This window comes from Trichosurus vulpecula, chromosome 7 (assembly GCF_011100635.1).
Source record: "Trichosurus vulpecula isolate mTriVul1 chromosome 7, mTriVul1.pri, whole genome shotgun sequence".
Lineage (NCBI taxonomy): Eukaryota > Metazoa > Chordata > Mammalia > Diprotodontia > Phalangeridae > Trichosurus > Trichosurus vulpecula.
This window is the reverse complement of record NC_050579.1, coordinates 31,066,106-31,084,633: the sequence shown is the minus strand read 5'-3', so window position 1 is coordinate 31,084,633 and position 18,528 is coordinate 31,066,106. Positions and strand designations below refer to the sequence as shown.

The 18,528-nt window shown below is 46.2% G+C and overlaps 1 protein-coding gene across 2 annotated transcripts in view; it reads left to right on the top strand.

The window, feature by feature from the left end:
- The window catches only part of RAP1GAP2 (RAP1 GTPase activating protein 2), a 229,139-nt gene that overhangs the window by 173,054 nt on the left and 37,557 nt on the right, over nt 1–18,528 (top strand). For both annotated transcript variants that reach the window (XM_036766695.1, XM_036766694.1), the window contains 5 exons: nt 143–221; nt 1,716–1,769; nt 5,479–5,562; nt 9,845–9,945; nt 15,069–15,198. In XM_036766695.1, the coding sequence (XP_036622590.1) occupies nt 143–221; nt 1,716–1,769; nt 5,479–5,562; nt 9,845–9,945; nt 15,069–15,198 (448 nt within the window). The remainder of the gene's footprint in view (nt 1–142; nt 222–1,715; nt 1,770–5,478; nt 5,563–9,844; nt 9,946–15,068; nt 15,199–18,528) is intronic.

The window sequence follows — 18,528 nt, the reverse complement described above, 5'->3', positions numbered from 1 at the left end:
TATGGCATCACCCAGCTGCCCACAACCTAAACACATCTAGGATATGAAATTAGGTGTTCTCCCTCCCTCTGTCCCTGAACTCCACAGTTCATCTCTCATTGCAGAGATCCTTGTGTCTCACTGTGTGGTCATCTCCCCTTAGGTCCAAAGTGAAAACAGTTCATGAGCGGATTCCCCTGGCTGGACTGAGCAAGCTTCCCAGCATCCCTCAGGTTGCAAAGGTAAACCAAGAACAAAGGCAGACCTCTCTGGGAAACCTTGGCTGCTTTGAGGGGAGGGGTGGCTAGCTGTGCCATCAGAACCTGATGGTGGGACTGTCCTCTTTAGTGGGTGACACATGCTGCCATGGGCGCCACCAAAGTTCTGACCAGAGTTGTGCCCATGTCTGTGAGGGCCAGAACTATAACTAGGGTGGGGCAATAAGGGCTTTGTTCCTAGGACGCTGAATTTGAAAGGTGCTATTTAAAGGGCACTGACAGCACTTTCGTGCCATTAGCAGCATAGAAACAAAAAAGATTAATTCCTAGATAGTCGGAAAAATTAACTAAGATAGAAAACTACTAGTTGACAGGCTGAGTGAGGTGGTCCCAACCATCTGGTTGATATTGCTGTTCCCTGCTCTACAGAATAGACCTCACATTATGCAATGAAATGTATTTTCCCCCTACTCAGCCCTGCTTCTACACCAGACCCTCCCCCCAGCAGCAGGCTCACAGCAATGTCTCTGAGTCTCTGCTTCTCCCCTCAAATCCCCAAATAGAGCACCATTTGAGCTGCTTGCCTGGGGACAAAAATTCCTAGTTATAGCTCTGGTGAGTGGACTTGGGGCTAGGTAACAATAGAGGGCCATTCCATATTCACAACCATAGGGTCAGGAAGGGCAGCCTCTCAGGCCCCCCAAGTCCCCTTGGTATAGAGCATAGCCTTGCCTTAGGTTGGCCTTGCTCTGTGGCTGTCTGTGGGACATATTCTGGGGGCCATAATGAGTTAGACCTCATTGGTGTGGAGAATTTGTCAAGGGGAAGATGGGAGCTAAGGTTGGACAATAGCAAGGATATCTGCCCTTGCCGTCAAGTTACCCTTTTCCCTGAGGTCCCTGCCTCTGAGATGCCATCAATGCCAGGAAGAGCCTCCCCCATTCCTGGGCTCCAGTGAAGAGCCACTATTAGGGATCTGGGGAAAGGGCTTGCATTAACTGTGGAGGATGAGCTCAGCCCTAAGGAACAACAGCAGCAGATGTCTCTCTCCTTTTCATCTCTAGACAAACTCGCCTCTCCTCCCTCCCACAGTCAGCCATGCTCTCTGGCCCCTGCAGAATTTTCTGACAGGCCCTGTGGATTCCCAAAGTCATTCTTCCTAAATAAGGTCATCTAGGGAGTTGCTTGCTGAAAGATGGTGGCCGTGGAGTGATCTGGGTTGTGCGAGAGTCAACTAAAAGCCATGGATGTTAGGGAGGGAATAAAGGGTATGTGAGTGGGTGGGTGGGAACAGAAGTCCTGGAGTCGGGGCTACCTAACAGGCCTCCTTTTCTCACCAAGTAATCCTGAAATTGGGGGAGAGCTCCTTTTGCAGATCCCAGATAGTGGGGAGGATATTCCACGATCATTTGGGAAACGCTCTCTTTTCCCTCAGAGAAAAAAGGAATGGGGTGTGTGTGTGTGTGTGTGAAGGGAGGAGAGGGTTGGTCACTAAAGCATGAGCTTTTTTCTCTGCAGGCTTTCTGTGATGACGCCGTGGGACTAAAATTCAATCCTGTCCTGTACCCCAAGGTGAGAATACCCGAGACAACACCTCCCATGCCCACAAGCCCTACCTGGAAATGTCTCCTCTTTCCTCCAAGACAACATCCGCTGGAAATAGTTCTAATGATTTGAGGTCACTACCACATACTGGCCAGCTGCTCTGTCCACCCCAGCCTAAGAAGGTTTTCTTCATCTTGTTCTTGTTCGTTGTGATTTTTTTTCTTGGTGTTGGGGAGGTGACAAGGCCTGAAATTTCACTGGTCTTGGTAACTCCCAGTGAGAAAAAGCCTTCCAGCAGTGCAGGTCAGCAACTTGTCTGCCACTTCCAGTCTTTGAGAGACCTGCCTTGGGCTACTGAGTTGGCCAGGGACGCACAGTCAGTACGCGTCAGAGAAGACTTGGGCTTAGATTTTCCTAATTCTGAGGCTGGCTCTCTATCCTTTATACCACTATCCCTTTCTTTATTGTGATAGCCATTAAAAATCATCTTGGTCCTCCTTGCTTGCACTGCTGTTCTATGAATAGCCCAGCTCTAAGTCCCAGGTCTCCATCTTGCCCAGGTTGCCATCTTGTCTGAATGGATCACTTCCCATGGTGGCCAATGCCAGGGGAAAGGTGAATAGCATGCCATCTCATAGGCTGCCACAGCTGCAAGGGGAGGGACCCTTGTGATCAGGTAGTCCAGTGGCCCTCAAAAGGCATGTCATAAAATACCAGTGGGCCCCCAGCTTCTCAAGGAGTGCCCTGAATTGTATGGAGCTTAGAATCACATGCAAATGAATCTGTGACTGTCCTGTAGCTTTCTGAAATTCATCATAGCAAAGAGTAATACTGGGCTGGGAACAAAAAAAGCTTGAAAACTACCAATCTTGTCCAACCACCTCATCTTATAGAAGGGGAAACTGAGTCCCAGAAAGGGGAAGTTATTGGCCCAAGGTCACCCACTGAGTCAGTGGTGGAAGATTCTTGATTAGAACCCAGAACTCTAGAATCCAAGTTCAATGTTCTTTCTACTACACCATGATATCTTCAGCGATCAGGTGTTAGAGTGAGGACAAGGGAAAAGCCAAGCGTTGATGATCCCAGATAGCACAGACAACATTCAGCTTGATATCCTGAAATAAATTGCTACTTGGGTAGATCAGCCACAGCTCCTGCCCACCTTCCACCCTGCTCCCCCATACCCTCAGGGTGGCCATTGGGGCTGGGAATCATGGTAGTATGGCACATGGCACATGAAACAGTTTTTTAAAAATTGAGGTCCAGGAAATGACTTCAGGGTGCTGATGCTGATGTGGCTCTCTGGCCTCCAAACCTTTCTCCACCTGCCGCTAATGAACCAAAGGCCAGGTATACATGAGGATATTAGTTGGTTTCCTTAGGACATGGCCTATTCTTGACCTCAATTCAGGTCTGAGGGAAAACAACAACAATAAAAAACCCATAAGCCTCAGCTACAGGCCAAGCAGACCAGGCTAATTAGATGTGGACCAGGAATTGTCTCAGGGGAAAACAAAAACCCACAGCAGCCATCCCTATCTAGAAACCTGCCAGCCTTCGGTGAAAAGCTGGTGAGAGGCTGAGCTTCCTGGGCTCTGGCCAAGCCCTGAGACTCTCAGAAGCGCTCAAGGTTTGTGTCAGATCAGGGGGACTGAGGGGAACATGCAGCCCCAGAGGACCAGTAAGAAGCAGCATTTGGTGCAAATGAAATCTGCCCATCCCAGAAGGTAGAGCTAAGTAGCCAGAGAAGGGACTGGTGTTTCAATGAAGGAACCTGCAAGTCCAGAGAAGTGGGGTGTGGCTACTCACCTGCCAGGGGGGTGGCTTCATGCCCTGAGAAGCAAGTAATGGCAGGCCCCCAGAGCTGGGCAGCCTCAATTCCTTGGCTAATTCTCTCAGCTGTGTCTTTGCTCAGTGTCACTGACCACACATATACACAAACACTTTCTTTTTGTCCAGACCTAGGATTTCACCAATATGGGGAAGATCTTGGCAAAGAAGCTCCCATAGCATGTCAGCACCAGCTCTGCATGAAAAAATCATAGGGCTACTCAGGGCACTGAGAAGCTCAGGGACCTGCTTAGGGTCATCCAGACAAGATGTGTCAGGCACGACTTGAACCCAGGTCTGCCTGGCTCTAAGCCCAGCTCCTTATCCCCTATGGTATGCTGGCATTAGATTGATAGACAGATGGATGGGGGGGTGGGGTGGATGAGTGGATGGATGGATGGAGAGAGAGATGGATAGATAGGCAAATAAATGAATAGATGGATAGATGAATAGATAGATAGATAGACAGATAGACAGACAGATAGACCAACAGATAGATAGATAGATAGATAGATAGATAGATAGATAGATAGATAGATGGATGGGTAGATGGATAGATAAGATAGATTCATAGATAGATAGAGTGAAGCAGGTATCATGGCACAGTGGAAGTTTACAAAAGAGGCTATGGATTCAAATCCTACCTCTGATGTTTGGACAATTCCCTCACCTCCCTGTGACTCAGTTTCCCACCTATAAAAGGAGATGGTTGGACTAGATGGCCTCTTCTATTTCAAAATATGTGATCTGACATAAATTAATCAACCAACAGATGGTTATTGAGAGCTTACTATGTGCCAGGTACTGTGCTACTGCTGAGAAGACAAAAATCAAGATAAAACCATCCTTACTCTGAAGGCCTTTATGTTCTAGAGGGGCCTGGGATGGAATCTACACAGATTAACAGACAGACAAAAAGACAAGAAAATCTCCCTAATTTAGAACTGGTCATTCTTTGCCTAGGGGCTGGACTGAAGTATGCCTTTGGGTTATCAAAGAAGAAAGGCTTTCTAAATCAGTGGTGAAATCAAGGTTAGAGGATGGGGGAGTGGATGCTTGTTTTGAGCACGTTGGCAGCGCCTGGAGGAGAAAGTGAGGCTGGTGACCTTGCACAGCCCTCCTTCACTCAGATCAAAGTCAACTGCAAGTCATATCATCATCTCCCTGATGTCATGGTCCTCTTTGAGAATGCAGGACAGGCCACACAGCCCCTGTATATACATCAGCTCACTCAGGTGCCGAATTATAGCCAGAATCATCCCATTTTTAGCTGGGAAGAGGCCTTGGGGATCAAGCCAGCTCTATCATTTTTGGCCCCATTCAAATAGCTCCTGGGGGATTCTGCCAATCAGGCCTCAGTTTCCTCACCTGGTTTGGACCAGAAGATCTCTAGGGAGACCTTCCTACTCTAAATTCTATAGTTCTGTGATTTTATTCTTGGTTTCCCCATCATACCCAATTCAAGGACGCTTGGAAACAGGTGCAGTGTGACATAGTAGATAAAGACTTGGACTGAGAAAGACCTAGATTCCAATCCTATTTCAGATCCTTACTAGTCATGTGACCCTGGGCAAGTCCCCTAACTTGTCTGCCTCAGTTCTGTCATCTCTAAAAGACTGACCTCTAAGATCTTTTCCTTCTCTAAATGATCCTGTAATCTGGATTTGGAGAAACAGCTAAAACACTTGGGATTTCAATGACCAAGTGTCTAGTCTGGGAACAGCGCCCCCTCGCACCATTTCTTTATCCAGAAATGTTGCCTTGACTAGTCTATATGGTATCCATTGCCCCCATGTGTAATTTCCCTTCCATCGACAGGATTTTGTTCCAGCGATGGCCCTGCTCCTGCCTTCCCCACTCCCAACATGGCAGTCGGCCTGATTCCTTTCCTCTCCCTCTCCTCCAGGCTTCCCAAATGATTGTGTCCTATGATGAGCACGAAGTCAACAACACATTCAAGTTTGGAGTCATTTATCAAAAAGCCCGCCAGGTAAGCGAGGGACTGTGAACTAGTCAACACAATCCCAGTGGAGCCTCATTGTATCAAGTCAACAGGCATTCGTTACTGGGCTGGGCATTGTGCCAAGTTCTGGAGGATACAAGAAAGGCGAAAACATGGTCCTGCCTTCAAGGGATTCATATTCTACTGGGAGAGACAATATGAAAATAACTATGTATATACAAGATACAGACAGTAAATTGGGGATGATCTCAGAGAGAGGGCACTAGCAATGGCAGGAGAGGGGGATGGGGGAAAGACTCCTGTAGAAGATAGAATCTGAGCTGCAAGGAAGCCAGGAAGTGAAACAACATTCCTGGTGGGAGGACTAGTTGATGCAAACACACAGAGTCAGGAGATGGCGGCTCATGGGTGAGGCATGGCATCCATCCTTTCCAACTGACCTTTCCAGCCTCATTTCCCTCTATTCTCCTTCATGCACACTGTGTTCAAGCCAAACTGGCTGACTGGCTGCTCCCGATCCCACTCTGTGCTCTCCCAAATGTGTGATTTATCGGTCTGAAACATGCTGCCTCTTTTGGCCTCACCTGTGGAAAATCACTTCCTCCATGTAACCTCCTCAGATCCGCCCCCAACCCTGGTGTTGTTGCCCTGCTCAGATTTCTCGAGGGTCTCTTTGTCTTGCCTTCTCTTTGTCCCCATCCCAGTCTCCCTGGTGCCATAACTATTTGCGTATCTGTCTTATCCACTCTGCTACTTGAACACTTTGGAACTGGAGATAAAGCCACTTTTCATCCTTCTGTCCCAGCACCTAAGTGTGCCATGGGCAGAGGACTCTGGGACCGCACATTTAGAGCTAGAAGGGCCCTCAGAAAGCATCTTGTCCATACTTTTCATTTTACAGATGAAGAAACTGGAGCCCAAGGAAAGGAAAGGACTTAGGATCAAAGATTTAGCAAGGAAGGGCCCTCAGAGGCTATCTAGTCTAATCCTTTCCTTTTTATAGATTAGAAAGTGAAACTGGTCACATTCAAACAGCTCCTGGGGGATTCTGCCAATCAGGCCTCAGTTTCTTCACCTGGTTGGGACCAGAGGCTCTCTAGGGGCCCTTCCTACTCTAAATTCTATAGTTCTGTGATTCCGTACTTGGTTTCCCCATTATATCCATCACAGGACACTTGGAAACAGGATCAATGTGGCATAGTGGATAGGGGACTCATAAAAAGTCCTTGGTCAAGAGGACTTGGCCAAGGTCAAAGAGGCAGGATTTGAATCCGGGTCCTCTGATAACAGAGTCATTACTTTCATCCTTGGTACCAGGTAGATGCTTAATAACTCATCACTGAATTGAATTGAATTCTACTGCAGAGCCTGAGAGAGCTTGCCCTGTGCTTTTACTTCTTAAGCACTCCTCCCATGAAGGTCACATTCAAAGTGTGGACAGGACACCAAAAGGAGGCCAGCCTTTCTCGGCAATGCTAATAGCGCCTGGGCCCCAGGTGGGATCCCTATAGGAGTCATTTAGCTTTAAATAGAAAAAACAGCAGCTGTTCCCTGGCCCACTGCGGGCTCCCTAACCCTGCTCAGCCATCTGATCATGCTGTGTGAACCATGGAACCAGAGGGAAACTGGGTTCCAGAGTATGAATGAGTCAGCATGACCCCATCCCTACTCTAGCAGACACAGGCCCTGCCAGGCAGAAACAAGCTCTTCCTCCTCTCATGCCCTCCCTTTGGATGTTTCTTATGGTCCTCTTCACAGTCTGGTAAAGTAGGGAAAATGTGGACCTGGGAGTCAGGAGAGTCGTGCATTCGAATCCTGCTACTGCCACTTGCCACCTCTGTGACCATTAAGTGACTGACCCTCTCTGAACCTTAGGCTGTTCGTCTGTAAAATGGGGGTGATAATAATAGCATCTGCCTCCCAGGTTTGTTGTGAGGGTCTGCTGAAATCCAGTCTTAGCTATGGAACAGTTGTAGCTGACTGGCCACCAGGCTTTAGTATTCGCTAAGGGCTGAGCATCCATGACCTCGTGGGAGTCTCACAATCCGGGACTGGGTTTAGAGAGTTGCCTGGGGTGCTAAGAGGGCGAGGTGCCCAGTGGCACCCAGCCAGGATGGGGCACAGGCAGGTGGGATGTGAACTCAGATCCTCCTTATGCCGAGGCAGCTCTCTGTTCACTAAGCCACAGTGCCTCTCCTGACTTGAGACTACAGGTCTAAAAACACCTCCCATGATTCATAGTTGTATAGCTGTTCACCTACACATGTGTCTTTTCCTCTATGGGATTGTCAGCTCTTTGAGGGCACAGACTGGGTCTTCTTCATCTTCCTCTCTCCTGTAGTGTTTTTCAGTAAATGTGGAAGGAAGGGAGGGAGGGAAAAAGGAAAGATGGAAGAAAGGGAGAAAGGAAGGAATAAAGGGATGAAGGGAGGGAATGAGGAAGGAAGGAAGGAAGGAAGGAAGGAAGGAAGGAAGGAAGGAAGGAAGGAAGGAAAGAAGGGAGGGAGGGAGGGAAGGAGGAAGGAGAGGAAGGAGGGGGGGGAGAGAAGGGGAGGAAAAGGATAAGGGTTTGGGCCTAAATGAGAGATAATTGCCATAGGACTAAGAGGTCCCATAACCAGAAGCACCCCTCCTCCCCGCTCCTCCCCTGCCCCACCATTTCCTTGGACAAGTCACTTAAATTCTCTGGTCCTCCATTTCCTCATCTGTAAAATAAAGACATTGGACCCAATGGCCTCCAAGGTCCCTTTCGAATCTAGCCCTGTGGCCCTGCAGTCTCTCTCTACAAAAGAAAGCAGGTTTTTTTTTCTGTTTGCTGGTAGGTGTTTTATTTTTCTTGGCTAGCTAATAGTTAATATTCTCATCTGAAGATTAGACCACAAGAGACATGTGTTCGCTTAAAAACACTCTAATTAAGCCAAGACTTTAGGATCTGAAAGCCCAATACAGATGAATCTTATAATTTAGTGAAGATTATTCAGGGAGGCTCCCTAATTATTTTCCCATATTGCATTTTTATTGGGTACAGCTCTTCTAATGCAAACCCCATAATGAAAGTGGTTTTGTTCAGAAATACGCCGATGCCCGATTTCATAAGGTGATTAGAATCCAATGTTCCAGCAGGGTTGTAATTATTTACCATTAACCAAACACCTCTGAGAGCAGGCAAGCGGGTGTTGTTCATGTATCTGATGCTGTTGGGAAAAGGAATGAGAAGATAAAAGCCTTTTTAAAAAATATATATGCAGATTGTTGCTTTGAAAACCAGCTGCCTAGGGAAATTTGACATGAGGATCTGCTATATTAAAGTTCTTTACTGTTCTCTGTATAGAAGTATGACGCTCCTGAGCCACCCAGGGACTTTTAGGACACAGACTTAATGTTGTTTTCCCAGGAGTGGCATAGGATGGCATGAAATCATCCACATTCCCCCCAAAACAGAGATTCATGGAACTTAGAGCAGAAGGGGACCCCAGAGATCATCTAACTCAACCTTCTCTCAATTTATGGAGGCCCAGAGAGTTTAAGCATCTTCTCTGGGGTCACAGTATAGATAGCAGAGCTCAAACCCAGGTCATCTGACTGTTTTCACTGTCCCTCCCTAACCCTTTCGTTCCTTTCCAGATGTGGGGAGGGAGTAGAGAGGGAGGGCTTGGCTCACAGGGGAGACAGTGATGACCAAAGGAGGCATCCTAACCAACTCTCTGTTCTCCACCCCAAGTGCCTTCTTAATTAGGGGCCATGGAACATGAAAAGATGTCAACTGAGCCAACTTGGTTTAATTCAGGTCAACAAGCATTTTCTAAGCAACCTACTGTAAGCCCAGCAGATTTCTCTGATGGGCAATGTCTAAGTTGTGGAAATGTTTTACCATCATGGCTTCAAGTTGGAAGGAAACTCAGAGACCATCTAGTCCAACACTCTCATTTTACAAATGAGGAAACTGAGGGTAGCCCAGTAGAAGCATTGCTGAGATTTGAACTCAGGCCTTCTAACTCCAAATCCAGAGGTCTTTACCATCAGTTAACCCTCATCAAAGCAGTCGCCTTCATGTAAGAGGCAATCTTCCCTGTGAAAAAGAAGCTAAATAGACTCTTTTTCAATGATCTCCCTCCCTCCTTCCCTCTCATGGTTGTGAGAAAAGTACTCTGGAAACCTTTAAGGCTCTAGGGGGATAGGAGTGATTGTTTTGGGGGGAGGAGGATAAAGAGAAGAGTCAGTCTCCTCAACACCCAGAGAACCATTTTCTTGCCTCCTTCCCATGGAAACAATGCTTTCCTCCTTTTTGGTTTTGTTTTTCTTTCCCCAGACGCTAGAGGAGGAGCTGTTTGGGAATAATGAAGAGAGCCCAGCCTTCAGGGAGTTCTTGAGTCTGCTGGGAGACACCATCACACTACAGGATTTTAAAGGGTATGTTTTATTTTATTTTTATTTCTCTCATTTGGCTTTCTATCCCCTTCACTTCCCTTTAGATCCCTCCCTGGAGAGCTGACCCATGTAACAACAAATTTTAAAAGGAGAGAAAAAAGCAATTTAGTAAAATTAGTCAACATATATCAACCCAATCTGACAATGTATGCCCTACTCTGCACCCATCATCCCTCACCTCTGCAAAGAAAAAAGAGAAGTTCAGTTTCAGATCTCTTTTTGGGACCCAGCTTAGCATAATCATACAGGGTTCAGTTCTCTTTTTTTTGTTGTTCTTTCCATTTAATTAGCATAGTCACAGTGTACTTTGTTTTCCTAATTCTTCTTCCTTTACTCTGTATTCACTCATATAAATCTTCCCATGCTTCTCCAAAGTCATCTCCTTTACTATTTATCAAAAATGGTATTCCATTACATTCAGGCACCATGATTTTGTTTAGCTATGCCTTAATATATGAGCTTTGAGGCACACATTTTAATAAATAAGACCACTTGGTTCCCTTTGACATAGACTAGGAGAAGAGTAGAGAAGACTCCACCAGAAGCCAATACATCTTTGGCTTCTACCTGGATGTTTAAGACACAGCTTGGGAAACCCATGGCCCAGGGCTCCCTAACCCAATCCAGCCTTGGGAGTTGGCCTCAAATACCAACCAACCAAAACAGAATTGGGTTTAAAATTTTTCCCTTGGCAAAAGTTGGCTTCAGGGAGAACCCCCAAGCTCAGTCAACGTGGCTGATCTGCTTTCTGGGTGGCACATGGCTCCTGGGCCAATGTTTGATCCAGCCCTCAGAGGTCTGCCAGCTTCCCCACTGCATCAAATGAACCCATCTGTGAGTCTGAGGAATCAAACTGTAAGATGTTACCATCTTCACAAAATCGTTTTTTAAAAAAATCTTGTTGGTGGGATGCAGAGGAAATAACACTGGCCTTCAGGTCAGGGGACCTGTGTTCAAATCCCACCCGACACTTTACTGTGTGACCATGGACAAATCACTTCCCTTCCTTTCCTGGGCTTCAATTTCCACATCTGTTAAATGAGAGAGATGAAATTGGATGGTTTTAGATAACCTTAAAAAATGAAATATCAATAAATTTTAAATAAATTTAATGTATAATAAATGTATGCACAAATATATACAAGGATGTGTTCATATATTATGTACATAATAAAATTTCTACATAAAGTGTAAAGTCTTCAAACTAACAGAAGCCTGACTAGCAATCTTATATAATCTAGACTCAGAAAAGAAAATAGACCTAGTGGTAAAGGAACTCCCAATTCTGTCCAACTTCTAACGAACGGTTAATATTGATAATACACAAATCGTTCTCAAAAACAGAGACTCAAGAAAATATTTTACCTACTCAATATTTTAATCAATCAATAAATGTTTATTAAGTGCCTACTATGTGCCAGTCATGGTGCTTAGTGCTGGGGATCAAAGAGTCAAAAGACAGTCCCTGCCCTCAAGGAGCTTATGATCATATAAACACCATGTACAAAGCAAGCTAAGCCTATTATTTCATCAAGGTGGGAAACTCCTTGGTATAGAACCTCCCTCCACCAATACGTGGCAATCCCTGCTCTAACTAAAAGAATTGCTGAGTTTCATTGATGTTCAGTCAATCTAGCAGTAAGCACTTTTTAAGTACCTACTGTGTGCCAGGCAGTAGGGATGCAAAGACAAGTGTGAAACTCTTAAGAAGTTAATGAGGGAGACACCATGCACATATATAAGTACATATGAAGTATATATAAATTTGGGGTGTGGGTAAAAGGGATGGAGAAGGGCCCAGAGTCACACAACTGGTATGTTTCACAGGCAGGACTTAAAACTGCATCTTCCTGGCTCCAAGGTCAAGCCTTAATTCAGTACAGTACAATGACTCTCCTAGAGCAAAGAACCATAGACCATTGGAGCTAGAAGGCGCCGTCGAGGGCTTCTGGTCCAACCACCTCACTTCATAGGGGAGGAGACTGAGGCTTGGGAAGGAAAGTGACCTGACTGGTTAGTGGCGGCACCAAGGCCAGCACCCAGATCTCCTGACACTCACCCTGGTGTTCTTTCCCTACACTTCCTTTCTTTCTCTCCGTTTCCTTTCTCAGCCTCATTCTTGAGAGCTAGATCAAGAGTCCAGGTCAAGTTTATTTCATTTTCTTCAAGAAATGAGCACCTGCCTAAAGCCCCACTGTGCTCCCCATTCCCACTCCAAGCAGCCATGTAGCTCTATCCTGGTACTCCCTGTCAGAGAATGGAATTTCCAAGTTACTTCCTATGTTGGATTATAATGATAATCACTAGCATTTATGTAGGTACTTGCCAGTGCTCTGCCCAAAGGAATATAAATTTTCATTGGTGTGACCTCACAAGATATCTTGGGGCTTTCAGGCTAGATTTCTTTCTTAAGGACCATACCTTAAACCCAAATCATGCTAGTTCTTATTGATTGGCCAACTATAGGTCCCAGTCCAAGCCTCACTTGATTGTTGTTTGGGTTCTTATGGCTCAGAGTGAACGTAAACAGCAATTGTTTCTGTCGATTTCCCCTCCCATATTGATTTTTTTGGACTGATGAAAGAGGCCATTCTTTGCCTCATTTCTTACCTAACCTTAATGGCTGAATGGGCATTGCCTCAGACAGGCTCTTACCTTGAAAAGGCAAAGGTCTCCCACTGCATCCTGGGCTGTCTCCAGTTGTCCTGATTGATATTTGGACGCTGGACCCAGATGACTCTAGAGGAGAGAGTGAGGCCGATGACTTTTCATAGCCCTCTCTCACTTAAATCCAACTCGCTTGCAAGCCGTGACATTGCCTTCCTGATGTCCTCTTCAAGAATGAAGGACAAACAACAGAACCAAGGTTGGCAGAGTCTTTCACGTGTTAATGAGTTAATTTGATCCTCACAACAACCCTGTGAGAGTAGGTGCTATTATTATCCCCATTTTACAGATGAGAAGACTGATGCCCCAAAAGGTTAAGTGACTTGCCCAGAGTTACACAGCTAGTAAGTATCTCCAGCAGGATTTAGACTCAGGACTTCAGGGTTCCAGAAGGTAGGGGCACAACAGAGATCTGCCCAGTGTCTAGGATAGGCACTTGGCTCTGCCTTTGGCATGGACTTTACAAGTACCCACATGTTTAGGTTTGCAGATATCCAGATGGATGGACAGTATTGTATAGCTATACCCTAAATCTTGAAAAAGAATTTTTGTATTTTTAAATAACTAATTTATTGCTAGAATTTCTGCAAGTCTGGTGTAGGTCTGCTCTAAAGATACTTCCCATCTGGTTTTCCCTGCTAAATGAATTCCAACCCCTCTGTTCCTCTCTCCTTTTCTCTTCTTATCTCCTCTTCTCCCATCCTTGTACTCCTCTTTGTCTTCTCTCATTTTCCTTTCCCTTCTCTTCCTCCTCTTTTGCCCTCCCTCCCCATTCCTCCCTCTTCCCTCTTCCACGCTCACCTCTTCCTTCTCTCATCCCATTAATCTCCTCTGCCCTTCCCTCCCCTTCCCTTGCCCTCTTCTCCCCTTTCTCTTTGCACCATCTTCCTCTCTTCTCTTCTTGTTTCATTTATTTGTGGCATGGTATATGTGGCCCTGGACACTTAGTGTCAGGAAGGCCTGGAGAGGTTTTTTTGTTTATTTGTTTTTAATACTGTATGCCTGTGAGGGTAACAGGACGATATTCTTTGTTGTTGTTGTGCAGTCACATTTCAATGGTACCCAACTCTTCATGACCCCATTTGGGATTTTCTTGGCAAAGATACTGGAGAGGTTGCCATTTCCTTCTCCAGCTCATTTTACAGATGAGGAAACTGAGGCAAGCAGGGTGCATTGACTTGCCCAGGGTCACACAGCTAGTAAGTGTCTGAAGTTGGATTTGAACTTAGGTCTTCCTGACTTCAGGCCTGGTGTTCTATCCACTGTGCCACCTAGCTGCCCCTCAAACAGGTTTTTATGTGACCCTGGGCAAGTCACTTAATCTGTCTGTGCCTTAGTTTACTCCTCTTCAAAATGGTGGGCTATAGTTGAGGGGTGTTGAACTTTAACTTGATCTCTAAAATCCATTCCAGCCCTAAAATGTTTCCACCTTTAACCTGTTTTGTCTCCTTTGCTTCAATCCTTGACTCTTGTCTCACTCTCCACCTCTGCCTTCCCTACCCTCCTCCTCCTCTCAGTGTAGTGGATAGAGTGTGGAACTTAGAACCAGGAAGTCCTAAGTTCAAATCCTGTCTCAAATACTTACTAGCTTATGTCACCCTGGGTAAGTCTCTTTTGCCACTCTGTACCTCAGTTTGCTCATCTGTAAAATATGAGGGTTGGACTTAATGACCTCTAGAGTCCCTTCTTTTTCTGTATTTCTGATCCGGTAAACATTTCCTCTCTTCTTCCCCTTATTCCTTTCATCGTCTCTCCCTTTCCTATCCCCATATGTCTTGGCCTTACTGGCCTCACTGTACTTATTCCTCTCTCTTCTCTCCCCCTGTGCCCTGTCCTTACTCCTTCTCTTTCATCTCCTCTCCCCTCTCTTGTATCTCCCCTCCCCTTCTCTTCCTTTCACCTTTGACCCAAATTCTCCCTTTCCCTACCTCCTTTTTCCTCCTTCTTGTGCCCTGTCCTCACTCCTTCTCTTTCAGCTCCTCTCCCCTCTCTTGTATCTCTTTTCCCCTTCTCTTCCTTTCACCTTTGACCCAAATTCTCCCTTTCCCTACCTCCTTTTTCCTCCTTTCATTCCTTATTCTCCTCCTCCTCTCTACCATCACTTTTCTTCCCATGCTGATGCTTCTTCTTTTCCTTCCTCCGCCCCCTCCGTCCATGCTCCAGCCCTGGATCTTAAGAACACAGATTTAGAAATAGAAGGTGTCGAGTCCGACCACCTCATTTATATATGACTAAACCAAGACACAGAGATGCTAGGTAATTTTCCTAGGGACACACAGCTAGTCTGATGTGGGATTTGAATGTGGGTCTTCCTGCCTCCCCAATTCTGTGCCCTATCTGCCTCTCTCTGGGACACTGCACAGGTGGTCAGGTTCCCTCTGCTGGACTTTCTGCTGCTCATTCTTCGGTTCTCTCTCCTGCCCCTCTTTTGTTGGCAGTTTTCGAGGTGGCCTGGATGTGACCCATGGCCAGACCGGGTTGGAATCAGTATACACTGTATTCCGGGACAGGGAGATCATGTTTCATGTCTCCACAAAGCTGCCATTTACTGAAGGTGACGCCCAACAGGTAACCTGGTTTGGTGAGGCACATACTTGGGAAGGGCCACTCCAGGTGAGGGAGGTGTGTGAATGGCATTTGGGGGCTGGGACTGGCCTTGGAAAGAGGCCCATTGATCCCATTACCTAGCTTAATTAACGAGGCCCATTTATAGAGCCCTTTGTCCTGTCCAAAGTGCTCTCCTACATGTGGTCCCATTTGATCCCCATAGTATAGAGCAGATATTCTTATCCTCAGTTTGTAACAGTGTGGAAACTGAGGCCCAGAGAGGTTAGGTGATTTTTTCCAAAGCCACATAGATGGTGTTTAAATCCAGGTCCCCTGACTCTACATCCAGAGCCCCCACCCCACCCCATGGGTGCTGCCTCATTCGAAGGGGAGAACTGAGGCTAGAACCCCAATTCCCTGATACCTCATCCAGTCTTTTTTCTGTCCCACTACATGCCCTGCTCCAATGACCTGGGGCAGTGTCTTCAGTCCTGAGTTTTTCCTATCTCAAAGGCACATTCCAATTTGTATATAGAAAAAGAAAAGTATGTTGTATACAGTAGGAATTTAAGAAATTCACCTAATCATAGTAACCACTATTGGAAATGATGGTGAAAACGATAGATTTGGCATTCTCCTTACCTGGAGAAATTGAGGCATGATCTTTGCTTTTAAGACCTTGAGACTTCACACACACACACACACACACACACACACACACACACACACACACACACACACACTCACATACAAAAACACACACACCCCCACGCCATCAACCTTTCCTATATTTTGACTCTCATCAAAATTCTTCCTTCAGCCCCCTGGTAAGACTCTGCTCGTGTCCTCACAGCAACCCAGATTGGCGTCTTCATCCATAGCTGTCTCTCCAACACTCCTGCAGCTCTTGGCCTTTAACTCCTTGTCATTTTATGAGAAAGCCAGCAGGCCTCTACCCAACCTTGGCGCCATTTGTTTTCATGCCAATGATGGCATTCCAGAGCAGGGAGCCCGGGGAGTGAACACAGATGTAGAAATGCATCCACAGTGCCAACCTTCCTCTTGGGGAAAAACATACACACACAGCCACCAGAAACTGGCACAAGAGAAAATTCTTTGGCTCCCAAATCAATACTGAGTGTCCCCAAAACAAACGTGAGCATCAGTTTTCTCGCCTCCAAAGGTCTTTCCATCAGGGGCTCACCCACAATCACTCCCTAGGGCCCCTTACAGAGAGGCCCACCTCCCCCAACTTACACAAAGGCCCTCCATCATTTTGTATCTTTCAAATCTTCTCTCATCATCCACTGCTGGGATCCCTTCCCCTCCAGCCCATAAGACCTGCTCTCTGTATCCCTGAATGGCACCTGGTTTACTAAATCCCTCTTCTGTACATCTCCATATTCCTTCTCCCCCTCCCCTAGGTTACCCTTCCCTACTTTTCTTTACCCAGCCATAGCCATAACTTCCTTCAAGACCCAACTAAGGGCCCATTTCCTCTCCCCACTCCCACTCAAATTTGTTCTTGGTCGAATGCCCCCTTCAGTCCTTGGGATCATGGATGTTGCGTCTTCAATTTCCTCAGATGGCTTCATGGGGGAAAGTGTTCTGTTTCTCAAATTGATCCTGAGCTCCCCATGGGCAGGGACCGCAGCTGCCGTTTAACTTTGTATTCCCCTTAAGTACTTAGTGTAGACTTCCTGCACGGTTCTCTACCTGGACCAGGAACCCTCTCAACTTGACCTCCAGAGACCATGCCCCCTTCCCCAGGAGACTTAACCCCTTCAGCTCTGGAATGCCAGCTTGGAGCTCTCCCAATTCAATCAGGGCAAACTCATCTGATCTGCTATATGTAACCTACCCCAGACCACGCTTCACCCCTATTCACTCCAGACATCTGGCCATCTCTTCCTGCTTCCCTTCCCCCTCCATCTCCTGCCCAGTCAATGCTACCATTGCTTCTGAAAAGGGTGTGACAATTGGCTGCCACACGGCATCACTCAACATCCCTGTGACTCCCCAGGCCACAGCTTTCATCCCCATCTGGAGTTCCTCTATGTATGTGGTCTCCCCCATTAGAATGTAAGCTCATTGGAGACACTGTCTCACTTTTGAACATGTATCCTAAATACCTTGCCTGGCACCTGGCACATAGTAACATGAAATAAATACTGATTCATTCATTAATTCACAGTAGACACTTAGTAACCACCCCTCAGATACTTCCTAGCTATATGACCTTGGACAAGATGCTTAGTTTCTCTGGGCCTCAGTTTTCCCATCTGTAAAATGACGGGATTAGACTCAATGAGCTTTGAGATCCCTTTTAGCTCTGTATCTTCCATCCTATGAAAGCTGCCTGTTAGCTAAATTCTGTGAGGACTCATTTTGTAGTTTTTGCTGCTTCTGAAGACGGGAAAGAATTTCCCCAGGGAAAGTCATCTGTCTCCTTCATTCCCCCTGGCTTTCTGAGCCACAAGCAGAGAGATGCTAATTAAGACTTTCCCGGACCAGTGTGCCCCATTCACCCCCGTTAATTGGTTCTGTAGGAGCGATTTTTATGCACACTCAGTCCCACAATCAATGATATCACAACCCAGAGGAGCTGAGAGCACTAGGGACTCTTTTCATTAGCCTCAGGGAACATCTCCACTGACCAAGGTGTGCTGTATCGACGTTTCCAGACATTAAAGTGGGATTTGCTTATAATTTGATTAAATTTGACAAGTGTTTCTGAAGTGCCTGGGCCCGTTGCTAGGGGAAGATACAAAGTTTAATGAAGGTAGCTAGATGGAAGTAAATAGAGCCCAGGGCCTGAAATCAGGAAGAACTGAGTTCAAATCCGTCCTCTGATATTCACTAGCTGTGTGACCCTAAGCAAGTCACTAAACCTCGGTTCACCTCAGTTTCCTCAACTACAAAATGGGGGAAATAGCCCTTCCCTCCTAGGGTTATTGTGAGAATCAGATGACATAATAGTTATAAAGAACTTAGTATGGTGCCCAGCACATAATAGGTACTTTATAAATGCTTGCTGCCTTTAGCTAAGAGATGACTCTTGCCCTCAGGGAGCTGGTGGTTTAATTTATAGGATCCTAGTTTTGGAGCTGTTTGGCCGCCACATTCACAACTAAGGATCTGACAAGAGAGGCCAAAGTGACTTGCACTTAGTTACACAGATATTAAAGGGCACAAGCAGGATTTGAGCCCATGTCCTTCAACCCCAGATGTTTCTACTAGATGAGAGACAGAGCATTGGAAGGGACCTCATCTGGCCTCACCTCCCACCCCCACCCCGATGTCTTAGAGTTTAAGTGACTTGCCCATGGTCATATAGGTGATGGGATTTGA